Source organism: Pollicipes pollicipes, unplaced genomic scaffold, assembly GCF_011947565.3.
Source record: "Pollicipes pollicipes isolate AB1234 unplaced genomic scaffold, Ppol_2.1 Scaffold_4740;HRSCAF=5597_pilon_pilon_pilon, whole genome shotgun sequence".
Lineage (NCBI taxonomy): Eukaryota > Metazoa > Arthropoda > Thecostraca > Pollicipedomorpha > Pollicipedidae > Pollicipes > Pollicipes pollicipes.
In genome coordinates, this window is record NW_023596545.1 from 774548 (window position 1) to 787695 (window position 13148).

The window sequence follows — 13148 nt, forward strand, 5'->3', positions numbered from 1 at the left end:
ATATGAGGAGATTGAGTAACTTCGTAAGGGCACATGCACTGGTTTACTTCATCCGAGTCTCCAACGCACATCATGGGTCCCCACGGCCGCGGTTGTCAATCAGTTCGTTTGGCCCTGAACGCGATCACACCAAGCCTGTGGGTACACGCTGGGGCACGGCCTGGCGTCATGGCCAATTCCGGGCTCCCTAATATCGAACAGCATACACGAACAACTTGTAGACCGAAGTGTTCGTCTGGCTAACTGCCGCCAGGTGAAATAGCGCACCAATAGCAGGCATACCCGGTAGGCGGCAGACAAGAAAACGACACAAAATGTGTCCTATAAGTTTCGGCCACCATCCTTTTGCTTCACTGGATTGCGTGTATCGCAGACGACTGAAAATTGCAGGCTCCTCCCAGGTATCGAGCACAACACAATTGCTATCATGTATTTCAACTGCCCTCAACACAACAAAGCAAACGCGTATGCCCGGATCACCCCGCACACCATCCGATAATACAAGCCATGCTCGGTAGACCATCCACTATTCCTAATCCTCGGTGAAAATACGTTCCCAAACGATCTCGCGCCGTCGTGCTGTGCACAATACCCCGGCAGTAGAACGTGCGGCGCGCGCGGCCGGCAGCCGCTGGAGCGGGACGGCAGCGCCTCGGACGGGTCCAGTGGTCCGTCACGTAGCACCCACCATCGCCAAACACACCCCGGCGGCGGCGGCGACTCGCGTCGCAGAGGCGCAGTAAGGCACCGGTCGTAACGCACTAGCCAGTGAAATGGAGCGCCTTTCAGACGAGGTGACGGGGGGGGGGGGGGGGAAGGGCGGCCGGCCGCCAGCCGTCGGCAGGAATGGTTCGGTCGCACAGCCTGCTGCGGTCTGCTCGCGCCTGCGCGAGGCCGCGGAGGCGCCACCAGCACCGCACACCACACGGCGGACACGCCGCCCGCCAGCCGCGACAGGAGAGCTGGCTGCCGGCTGCACCACGACCACCGGGTCAGCCGGCCGCCGGCCAGCAGCCTGGCCGCAGTCACTGGCCTGAGGAGCGCTGGCCTAAGCCCACGGCAGCGTGAGCGGCCGAGTCGGGGTCGAAATGGGACTGGAAGTCGGCCTGGAGGCCCGGCACGCCAACCAGCCGCGCCCCAGCCGTACACCCAAGGCAGCGTGGTGCAGTCCGGCCCCGCCCGTCGCCGCACCAGCGCGACCCACGGCCGCGGGACAGCGGCGGCGGCGGCGGCGGCGGCGGCGACCGGCCAGTCGGCGCACGTCTGACCGGAGCGGCGTGCTAGTGAGTGGGCGTGCCCAGCCGCGCCAGGTCGCCGTCCAGGTCGGCGGCGTTAGAGCGCATCTCGTGCAGCGTGTGCGCCAGGCGACTCCAATCGTCGGGGCGCGGTTGCGCCAGCTGCTCGCCCACGTCGTACAGCCAGACGCGGCCGCGCTCGTCGCCGGCCACCAGCTGCAGGCCCGACGGCGTCCATGAGACACGGTTGAGTGCGGCCCGCGCCGCCGTCCACCAGCGCACTGGCGGCCGGCACCTCGGTGTCCGTGTTCAGGTGCCAGATGTCGAGCCGGCCGGCGCCGTCGGCGGCGGCGAACAGCGCCGGGTGCAACGGCGACCAGGCCACGTCGTACACGTAGTCGCTGTTGTCCTCGAACGAGTAGAGTGGTCGCGGCTCCTGGCGGCAGGGCGAGCCGTCAGCGGCCGCGGGGAGGCCGAACCCCCGGATAGGAGGACGGCGAGGAGTCGGAGACGCCTCTCAGCGGCCCCAGGGGGCTAGCCGGCACCGAGGGTGGGAGCACGGGAAAGAGGCAGACAGACCAGACGGGCGGTGCCATGGATTAGCACGGGCTGCCATGAGAAATGCAGCGATCTTGGTCAAGCAAACAAACATGGACAGTCCTATGCTAAGCAGATACACAACATTCAAACGTAGACATGCCATGGATTGAACGAGGGGAAGACACTTTACAGGAAACTGCAAAATTATTGTTCGATGACATATTGTTCGATGACATGACCGAACATATCCGGAACGTGTCTGTCACGACGCCTCTGTGCTCTCCGCAGGACGAGCGGCGCTCAGCGTCGTACCTTGGCGCTCCACAGCTTGATGGACCAGTCGATGGAAGAACTGACGAAGAGATGGGCGAAGTCGAGCGGGCCGGGCGCCGCGTGCGCGCTGACGCCCGTCACCGGGCCGAAGTGGCCCTGGTACACGTCCTGCACGCCGGCCCGGCTGCCGTGACGACACCCTGCCCGCCGGCGGCCACGGCGGGGTCAGACGGGACGTCCCGACACGGGCCGCGTCCGTACCCTGCCCCTCTCCCGTCACAGACCTCACGGACACAAGGCGCGGTACGCTCGCTCCGGGAAGACACGTATCATCGCTGAAACAATACGATATGTGTAGACTACAAGCGCGGCGCCGGCGGCTCGGAACGGGGGCGGAGCGGCTGTCGGGGCGGACCCACCGGTGTACGGCACCGGCGGCTTGGAACGGGGGCGGAGCGGCTGTCGGGGTGGACCCACCGGTGTACGGCACCGGCGGCTCGGAACGGGGGCGGGGCGGCTGTCGGGACGGACCCACCCGTGTAGAGATTGCCGTCCTCGCTGCCCATGACGAAGTTGTTGACCTCGCCTTGCGGGAAGGTGAGGCCGGTGACGGGCACGGGCCGGCCCTGTTTGAACTGCAGTTCCAGCTTCTCCTGACCGCCGAACGTCAGTGTCAAGCGCGCGCCGCCGTACGCCAACCATCAATATACATACGTACATACGTACATCTATGTGTGTATGTATGTATGTAAGAAAATACATGTATATATATATATATATATATACCTACATAAATACAAACATATATGCATTTATATATATATATATATATATATATATATATATATATATATATATATATATATATATATATAGCGATGCATATCTATGTCATGCTGATAAATATCGAGGATCCATGCATGGAAGCGAATGAGTGATAATAGGTTCTGCAATGTAAAATGACCTCAAGCACGGAGCATTAGCAATCGGCAAAACTTGGAAAATCTTGGATATCGGTACACTTGAAAGCGTGGCAAGGGATGAACAAATTGGTTCATCCAGACGCATTCCACATTCGAACGCATGACGTCAGGCCATGAGATGTTGATGACCTTCACGGATATGAGGAAGAGCCTCACTCTCGCATCACGGGGTACGTGACAGCGTCGCTCGGCACAGAGGCACGAGCCATCGGCAAGACCCGCCAACACGGCGACCGACCGGAGCCGGCGCCGCCTGACCTGCGGCTGCGACAGCATGTCCAGGCTCCAGCTGCACAGCTTGCCGTCCGTCGAGATCGAGATGAGGTTGTGCGCGTTCTGCGTGCCCACCACGCGCATGCAGTAGACGGGGTGCTGCGGCCCAGGGACAACACGGAGACGTCAGGCCGGCCTCGACACAACAGTACGGTCGCCGCCATGACGAATTGGCGGGAGGGGCTGAGGTCAGGCCGCTGTGCTCGTCACAAGTGAGCGCGCCACTGGGCTTAAGCTTAGATCACTGAAATCCTGGCCCCAAACGTCTGCCACGGTCCCCACCCAGACGGCGGTTCCGCCGAACGCGCGGCCTCGCCTCGCTCCCCGGAAATTCCACGACCCAGCAAAAGACGCTCACCGCGGCTGCGACTGTCACACTCCCAGCCCTGCCAAACGTCCCCGCCACTACATATTCGCATCGTCTCTGTCTCTATTTCCGCCTTGCTATACATCGCCTGTTCCGTGCCTTCCGTCCACCTCTAACGCCGCCACCTGCGGCCACAGCTGCGTGCCGGCCGCGCCAGCGTCGCTCCTCGAGCGTACCGTGTGCCCAGCCGTGGAGAGCGGCGAGCGCTGCACGGGCGTGCGTCGCTGCACGCGGTTGTCCCAGAGCACGATCTGGCCCGAGTACGTGCCGCCCAGCAGCAGGTTCGGGTGGAATCGGGCGAACGTGACGCTGGTCAGCGCCGACTGGCAGTGGAACACGTACTCGGGCGTCGTCTTCTTGAACTTGGTGTTCCACACCAGGCACACGCCGTCCGGGTCGTGCGGCGCCGCCTCGTTATTGTTGTAGCTGCGGCGGGGCACGGAGGCGTTGGGCCGTGGCTGGCGCGCGCCGCATATGCTCACGTGCGAGAGTCCAGCGAAGTGCAGTGCACGAGCGGGGGTCGGCGGTGTGCAGTTCAAGGTACAGCGCCGTCATATTCCGAACGCTGGAAGGAACTCAAGACCAAACAGGACTATGCCTACTGACAGCGGCTGTTTTACTGGTCATGTACCGGGTGTGACAGAATCGCCAGTCAGTCCTTGAGCTGTATGCCCTGATCTGGCGTGTTCTGCAGTACACAGCCAGCAGACGGGACTCGTCCCGCTCCCAGCCGGCGCCGCCGGCGCTGCCCACCTGGCGGCCAGCAGCTCGGGGAACTGCGGAGACCAGTCGAGTGAGGTGACGGTCCGGTTGTGGGACCAGCGCTCGTCCGAGAACACCCGGCTCGCCGCCAGACGCTGGCCAGACTTCTCGTCCCTGCAGAGGAAGGGCCGGCAGCCGGGCGTCAGTGCTGGGCCGGCTCCGGCTCCGGCACCGGCTCCGGCACCGGCACCGGCTCCGGCACCGGCACCGGCACCAGCTCCGGCACCGGCACCGGCACCGGCACCGGCACCGGCACCGGCACCGGAGCCTCCCGGCCGGAGGTGGGGCAGCGACCCGCCAGGGCGTCGACGACAGACTAATGCCAGATCAGCCACTGAGGGGGCTTCAGCGTCTACCCATAGTCGTAACACTTATACTCGTCTCGAAGACGAACTGAACTGTCCCCAAAATACACACTGACTTAGTGATTGCGTAATCGGCACGTGGAACCCAGCTGCCGTGGCCGTGCCCCCGGGTCCGGCCCCCCGCCCCAGCTGCCATGGTCGAGCCCTCAGCTCCAGCCCCGTCCCCCGTCCTCGCTGCAGTGCCCGTGCCCCCGGGTCCGGCCCCCCGCCCCAGCTGCCATGGTCGAGCCCTCAGCTCCAGCCCCGTCCCCCGTCCTCGCTGCAGTGGCCGTGCCCCGGGTCCGGCTCTCACAGCAGGCCGTCGTCGTCGAAGTCCCGGCTGTAGTCGGTGAACACGTCGGCTTCTTCGTGCAGCACTCGCTCCATCACCCGCGACTGTCGGCTGAAGAACTCGGCGAACTCCGTCGACATCATCATCAGCTGCTTCTGCTCCTCGCTCAGCTCACGTGCTGCCCGAAAACGGAGGGTTGTTCAGGGGCTCGCGAAGCAAACGCTCTGCTACGGTTGTGACCGATCATATGAAGCCCCAACTAACGGTTTGGTTACAAACAATGCAAGCTAATAACCTACCCATCGCATCAAATACCCATCGCTGGTAACTAAGGACGGCCCATGGTCGGCCCTAAAAGAAGGTGCATGCCTTACAACTGCACGTGTTTTTGCCTGCGCGCTCAGGGAGCGATAGTGACGCGCTCCAATGATAGTAACGCGAGCCATCACCGGTGTCTTTCAGCTCTGATCCCGGCCTGAGCGCCAGCTGCGGGCGTCAGCCAGAGCTAATGACATCTGATCCCGGCCTGAGCGCCAGCTGCAGGTGTCAGCCAGAGCTAACGACACCTAATCCCGGCCTGAGCGCCAGCTGCAGGTGTCAGCCAGAGCTAACGATATCTGATCCCGGCCTGAGCGCCAGCTGCAGGTGTCAGCCAGAGCTAACGACATCTGATACCGGCCTGAGCGCCAGCTGTAGATGTCAGCCAGGGCTAACGACATCTGATCCCGCCTGAGCGCCAGCTGCAGGTATCAACCAGAGCTAACGGCATCTGATTCCGGCCTGAGCGCCAGCTGCAGGTGTCAGCCAGAGCTAACGGCATCTGATCCCGGCCTGGGCGCCAGCTGCAGGTGTCAGCCAGAGCTAACGGCATCTGATCCCGGCCTGGGCGCCAGCTGCAGGTGTCAGCCAGAGCTAACGACATCTGATCCTGGCCTGAGCGCCAGCTGCAGGTGTCAGCCAGAGCTACCGGCATCTGATCTCGGCCTGAGCGCCAGCTGCAGGTATCAGCCAGAGCTAACGGCATCTGATCCCGGCCTGGACGCCAGCTGCAGGTGTCAGCCAGAGCTAACGGCAAACGCCGGTCTCAGAAGACGAGGTCGCGTTTCACCAAACGGAATGCGTGTTCAAAGGGGCAGTCTTCAAATAGAAATTTCCCGAAATCAATGCTGACGAAGCCTGGGCGTCCAGTTCGCTGTACCAGCCGCCGCCGCCGTGCGACTCCCAAAGCCCGCACATGACACGCCGGGGTCCGGGGCTCAGTGTCGGCCCGGCCGTGCCTGTACTTCACGCGGGCGCCGACGGGAGGCCGCCCGGCCCGGCCGGCGGGGCTACCGTCAGCCGACTCACGCTCGGGTCGGGCGGGGGGGGGGGGGGGCGGCGGGAGGGCCGCCCGGCCCGGCCGGCGGGGCCGCCGTCAGCCGACTCACGTTCGGGTCGGGCGGGCGGCGGCGGCGTCCGGTCGGCCGGCGCCGGCTGCACGCTGGCCGGCTTCACGTCCGTCACAGTCGGCATGCCGTGGTGCAGGATGCCTGGCGGCAGCCGGCGCCCCTCCAGGCCCGTCAGGCTCGCTTCCTCTTCCTCGCCGTGCGGCTCGTCGTACGTCAGCACTGGACGACCAATTACAGTGCCGCGTCAACACGGTGTCAACGGCGAACAGCCGGTCACTGGACATTTTCAACATTGGATCGAATGACATTGCACGAAGTGTGGGGTAACGAACAGCAGTCATGAAGACATCTCCTGCACGTCATGTCCTCATGTAGCACAGGGACATAGGGCGACGCACCACGCAGCGCATGGCAAGTACATCATTTGCACACAAAAAAAACGAGAGACTCCAGCAGACTATTCTATCAGAGCTGAATGTTAGTGCTAGTTCACCCAGCGCCCTACATCTATTGTGCACGTTATCGCACAACAGGACCTGGGGTGGGGAAAATGTACTTACCATAGTAGTCAATGCCGCGAGCTGAAATGAGATGGCGGGTGGTTAGAACTGCCAAACAGGGAGATGGACGTTTGATGAAAAAAATATGGCGAGCAATAGGCACAGTGCTTCATTTAGCATTTCAATTCAACAAATGTACTGATGTGTTCAACAACAAATGATGTGTTCAAATGGAAACAGTTTGCCGGAAAAGTAAGATGTGGCATACAGCATAAGCCTTTGCAATTTCAGTCCTAGAGACACAAGGTGCCGGAATCCCTAATGTTCCCAGCACGCATCCAGCTTTTTGGACACTGAATGGTGTCAGCTCGTTTGGCAGACGCTGGCCTGCGTCGGCTCCTCAAGCCTGGTCGTTTCTGAGCAGCTGCGGCACCTCCGTCGGAAAGAGGGATCAGTAGGCTCAGGCGGGGCGGCGGCGGAGCGCTCTCCGCCCTCCGACTGACCGTGCTGCTCCGGCCCGCTGGCTGCCGTCTGCGTCTGCTTGGCGTACGTGACGCTCTCGCGCGGCGGGATGCTGGTGGAGTGCACCTGCACCACAGACAGGTCGGGCGGCTTCTTCCTGCGGCGGCAGCGGACGGAAGGGGGGGGGGGGGGGGGAAACGCGGTCAGCCGACCGGTGGCACCCTCACACGCGGCATCGCGTGACGTCACAGCGGCGATCCGGCCGGTCTCGACTGACACCGGACATGTGGCCCGGACCGGCAGCAGTGCGCGCGTGCTCTGGGCTCGGGACTGACGCCGGACATGCGGCACGGACCGGCAGCAGTGCGCGCGTGCTCTGGGCTCAGTCCGGCCCAGCAGTTCGCACAGGCGGCTCCCGCACGATGACACGCAGACCCCAGCGGCGCCTTTCTACGGTTAGATGGCTAGTCTTATCTCCACTGTATGATCTCTCTCGAACCATCGAGCCCGCACGCGGGGTCCGCGCCAGCCTGCTGCCACGGACAGACAGACGTACTTGATGGTGGCCGGGGTGGTGCCTGGCTGCGGCTGGCAGGAGCTGGGCACTGAACCGGCTTCGGATGCTTGGAGGGAGCTCGCCGGACTGTCACTGATGCCTGCGGCAGAGCACGCGCCACGTCAGATCTCAAAGGCTCACAGCCACGGTTTTCCATCCTTGAAAGCGGGTGGCGCCGTTCTCAGAACCATGCATATCACCACGCAAAATCTGAAGGAGCGTGTATTTCAATGTGTACGATACACTTTCATCCCACCAATGCTCGTCGTAACGCGCATGTTTTACAATTTGATCCACGAAAAACACCATTTGGGATCGGATGTTTTCGCCCACAGACCGTGGCTTACCCGCCAATCACGGCTGCGCCGCTGCGTTAGTGGTCGGTGCACTGAGATCAGCGCCCGTCACAGCCAGGGACCCGCTCTTCACCGGCGACTGGAGGTCTGCTCTCTCCTTGAAGCAACCTCATTTGGCATCCCTGACCTGTCTACGACGTCACGGCCGAATCCCACGCCTGACTTGGCCGAGAGGTCGAGTAAGAGCGTTTTTTTACAAGTTGTCGCTGTGTATTTAGCAGCGCCTAGCAACGGTCAAGGCGCTGCTGAGGGCCTTCCATGTCGGACGATTGGGCACCTCTCGATCGCATGCGGATAGTGCGATCGACAATGATGTTTTTAGCCACAGAACCTCCCAAAACCTGTTCCATCCAATGCTAGTTGCCTGTTCCATTCCATCCAAACCTGTTCCATCCATCCAATTCATCCTGTCTGTAATGCCTGCGAGCTATACCTCCATAGCCTGAATCAGCTTCTTGTACTTGTCGCCCACATTTTGGACAAAAGGCGCCCTATACTGGAGCGTATCTGTGACGCCACAGGTAGCCGCCTGAATGGGCAGAGCTTGCCCGTAAGACTGTGAAGAGCTGGGCGCCGGCGGCCAGGTGAGCTGGCGCTGCCCGAGCGCCGCCACTCACCTGAGATGGGCTCGACACCCTCGGCGATCAGCACGTTGTCGATGGAGGCCAGGTCGGCGTCGCTGGCCGGTCCAGTGAGGCGCACCCTGCTGGCCAGCTGGGGGTAGAGCACCGCGCCGCGTGACAGACTGCCGCCACAGCTTCGCCACCAGCAGCCACCAACAGCAATGGTACAGCATGAACTGTAGCATGTTGTGAACCATACAGATACTCAACTAGAGCCATGCTGAATGTGCCTCTTTAAACACAAACTGTGCAAAAATGACCGTGGCTGATGGCACTGCACAAGAAATTAAGTAAATTGTCATCAAGAAATCTCAGAACTCCTGCAGGAAAACAGATCATGTACCATACCAGCCACCACTGCATGGTGGAGGAAATCCAGCAAATCTGTTGGACTTGTGTGTGTGTTGCACATGGGCAAGCACTGTAAACTATAAAATTTCTGGCAGTGGAATGACCCCAAAACTTTTGGACTTGTGTTTAAAAATCACAAGTAAACAATAGGTCATCCAAAATGACCGTACCAGAAGTTGGCCTGTTTCTTTTGCATCATACTTGTGATATCACAGCTTATGGTTCATTCAGTATAAAAACTGCAGGCAGTACATTTATATGATGAGCTTGCAAAAAACGAAGCTGATGCCAAAGGCTAATCACATACCGCCTGCTCCCTCTCCTGCCTGCGCCTCTCCTTTTCTTCACGGAGAGCCAAGAGGCGCGCCTTCTTCCTCTCCAGCTCCACCTTGCGCCCCACCATGCTCATGTTGGCTGCAAATCAGTGGAATAACAAACCAATGAGAATTCAGTTGAGGACCAGATCTATCAAAACATTTGTGAAAGAAAATGCATGTTGATCCATGTTATCACATAATATTTTGTTGCAGGCAATGTACTGAGTCATAACCTTGGTGGAGGACTGATTGACAGGTAGGTACTTATGTAGGCTCCATGGTCCCTACCATTCATGGTGGAATTAACACATACCTGCTGTATCGCAACAGCTATCTGCAATGTTTTCTTCCATGACTAGCTGTCCTCGCCACCACACATTATGTTTGGCTTCCCAAGATATTGATAATTTACATCAATGGAACAAAATATAAGGGGATAGTCACAATCTTTTCAAGGCTGCTATCACACATGTAATTGATCAATCATAGCATACAAACCTGACACTATCAAAGGAGCTGCAATTGGAAAACATAAAACAAGCAAGTGCACAAAATAGCAGCTTGTAAAAAAGCATGATAATGAAAATGCATGGCTTGTACTTTAAGTGTTGGGAAACTGGCATATCCAAGTGGTTACTGCACCACAAATTTATATTTTCTGAACTAATAACCTAGAAAGCACCTTGTTGTTCTCCATGAGAATGCTGCTTTCTGCCTGTACAATGAGCCTGGTCTATAACATACCATGCATAGTCTCAAATGGAATATGCTAACCAAATGGAGTTATCAAGTTGCCAATGCATAAATGCTGTTGTATTTTAATGGACTATCATCACACCCCTGCTATCCCTCCACTCACTGACAATTTGGTACCTCAAGGCCCCAATTATGAAAGTTGCAAGCAAGCAACCATGAAATCTAATTTTATTTGGACTATGAATATCAAATAGTATAAGTACAATGTAATACATGCAAAATGCCAGGGTACAATATTCCCCACAAGTGGCCACAATGACTGTTTGGAAATCAGTCCAACCAGACAATGCCTGTTGGGATAATGCCCCCATCCCTTGTGGCCTTGCCAGAAAAAGTGATCAGCATGTTGTTGCATGCTGACTCTGAAGCCAAAACAAAAATGTAGTTTATAAGACATGACTAGTCTGACAAAGGAGGTTCAAAAGATTTGTATTGTAATTTACCCCAATTCTACAATAAATTATGGAAATTCCCACTCATTTCAGAATAAATTCATCCACATGACATGAAGTCTTTACACTATGTAACATCAATCATAACAAAAACTGCAATATTTTATCACTGATGAACTGTATAATCATATATCCTGTATACAACCAACATAATCTTAAGTCAGTATTCTTCACAGCATAATAAAGCATCAAAATATAGTTCTAATACTTTATTTGTCAATATGCCAGATGAGCAAAGGGTGGAGCCTTCATAAGATTTAATCCTAAGAAAAGGGTTGGGTTAGGTTAGGTTGGGTTGGGTTGGGTTGGGTTGGGTTGGGTTGGGTTGGGTTGGGTTGGGTTGGGTTGGGTTAGGTTCAGGTAGGTTAGGTTGGGTTAGGTTGTTTGCCTTACTAGGTAACTGACATCATATGTTATTATAATTTCAGCTTCAGGGTGCCAGGTTAGTGGATGCATGGTATAAATTAATATTACACTTTATCACTGCCATATTTTGGAAAATAGGGCATCATACGATGAGCAAGACAGTGTACAGATTGGGAAAATATAATTAGTACCTATTATTTAAGTTGGTGATCTAGGGGGTACTGACTTCAACATCAATTTCGCACTCATATCATAAGTAATTAAAACACAAATGACAAGGTTTCAACACATTACCAGCTTCAAAGTAAATATAATGCCAAGTCCTTATTCATACCACATAATGGCTGCTGTGATCGCAAACTTCACCCTTCCAAATACCAATGCAATACTGGGCATGGAAATACGCGCTCCACCTCCATAATCACGTAACCCAAATGATATGAGCACCGGACAAATGACCGGACACCTCAAACACAGAACTAATTTAGAAAGTCTGAGGACAGCAACGAATTCTTTATATAAATGCACTTGACCTCACCTGCTTGCTGTCACTATTAGGTCGATTAGAATCCTGCAATAGTAAATGCATACACCCCACTTATTTCGGGCGTCCACCTGACAGCACGGGAGCCAGCAGCAAGGAGCAAGGAGCCGGAACCCAAACGCCGAATGCCAGCGAATGTGGCGCGCTGGGTGCTACGATGCAGCTGTCATTGCCGAAATTGTGTTATCACCAACTGATTGATGACGTCATATATATATATATATATATATATATATATATATATATATCGATATCCTAATATTCAGGATCCCCGGCAAAACACAAATATGCGCCGCGTAGGAACACCCGAAAACATGCTAAGTGTGCCGGCTCCGCTGTCTCATAAAAACATTTATTATTAATCGTCGGTTATTTGCCAGCTCTGAAGATTGGCATTTTATTCATGTGTTCCAAAAGCGGGCAACTGATCCTGAGGGACTCTATTGCAAAATGTGCGAGCGTTTTGAATCCTGACAGATTATGCTCTAGCCAGCGCGGCGCCAATGCGTGCACCAGTGTTTACATTGGTGCTTAGTCGGCATCAGGAGCGTAGTTTCCTATTCAGTTGGGGCATTCAGCCACACACACACGCATACGCACACCGCGACTTTGAAAAGAGAACGGGAAAATGCGGGGAGAAACCTGTTTGTTTGCATATTTTGAGGCAGAGTTGGCCATCTTTATCCGTTCGCCCTCCCACAATTAATTTACGGAGCTATACATCACTGACTGGCACCAAGTATTGCTGTGTCTGTTCTGATCTCAGAAACTGAGCTGTAATGGTGCAGGCCAGTTTTCTCAATGGAGACTCCGGAGCCCAGTGAGAATGCGCGACGCAGATTTTTGACGAATTTCCCGGAGCCATCTACGGTGCAAAACACAAAATACTGACCCAAGGACAGCCCCTCCCTCTCCCTTGGCTGCACCCCTGTAACTGTGCCAAGAGTGTCGAGATATATACATTCAAGGGGCCATGACCTGCTCTGGTGTCAAGAGCCGTGAGCTGATGTGGTACGGCGTTGATGCCAGGGGCCGCCGGCGCCACGGACGCCTGAGGTCGCATGAGCCACGCTGAGTCACGTGACGCGCGGCCGCGGCGCCGTCCGGTCGCGACCGCCGCGTACCTGGGCACGTTATTGCGCCCACGTACACCGTTTAGTCTGTTGCGCACCGCCTCGACTTGAGTGAGCGATTGCAGGTGGTTGGCGGCCCGGCTTGGCTTTGCTCTGCGCCACGGCCCAGCCCGTCACAGGCCGAAGTGGCGCATCCGGATTCGGCGCGGCGCGCGAGCGACGGTGCGAGTCTCGCGCTGTGGAGCTGTTTTCACCGAACGTTATCATGGCGCGATAGTAGCACGCTTGGTCCTTTTTCACACGTCGGCGACGGCTCCCAATACACAGACCACTGA

The 13148-nt window shown here is 56.8% G+C and overlaps 1 protein-coding gene across 1 annotated transcript; it reads right to left on the reverse strand.

The window, feature by feature from the left end:
* Positions 1–1263: 1263 nt before the first annotated feature.
* LOC119098583 (cytoplasmic dynein 1 intermediate chain-like) lies at positions 1264–11817 on the reverse strand. The gene is given in 15 exon segments (XM_037221549.1): positions 1264–1493; positions 1495–1671; positions 2088–2248; positions 2584–2701; positions 3290–3403; positions 3848–4097; positions 4425–4547; positions 5091–5247; positions 6497–6676; positions 7018–7038; positions 7461–7576; positions 7976–8075; positions 8949–9045; positions 9613–9719; positions 11735–11817. Coding segments are annotated over 14 exon segments (1929 nt in total). The 5' UTR covers positions 9715–9719; positions 11735–11817; the 3' UTR covers positions 1264–1280.
* Between the last annotated feature and the right edge of the window lie 1331 nt (positions 11818–13148).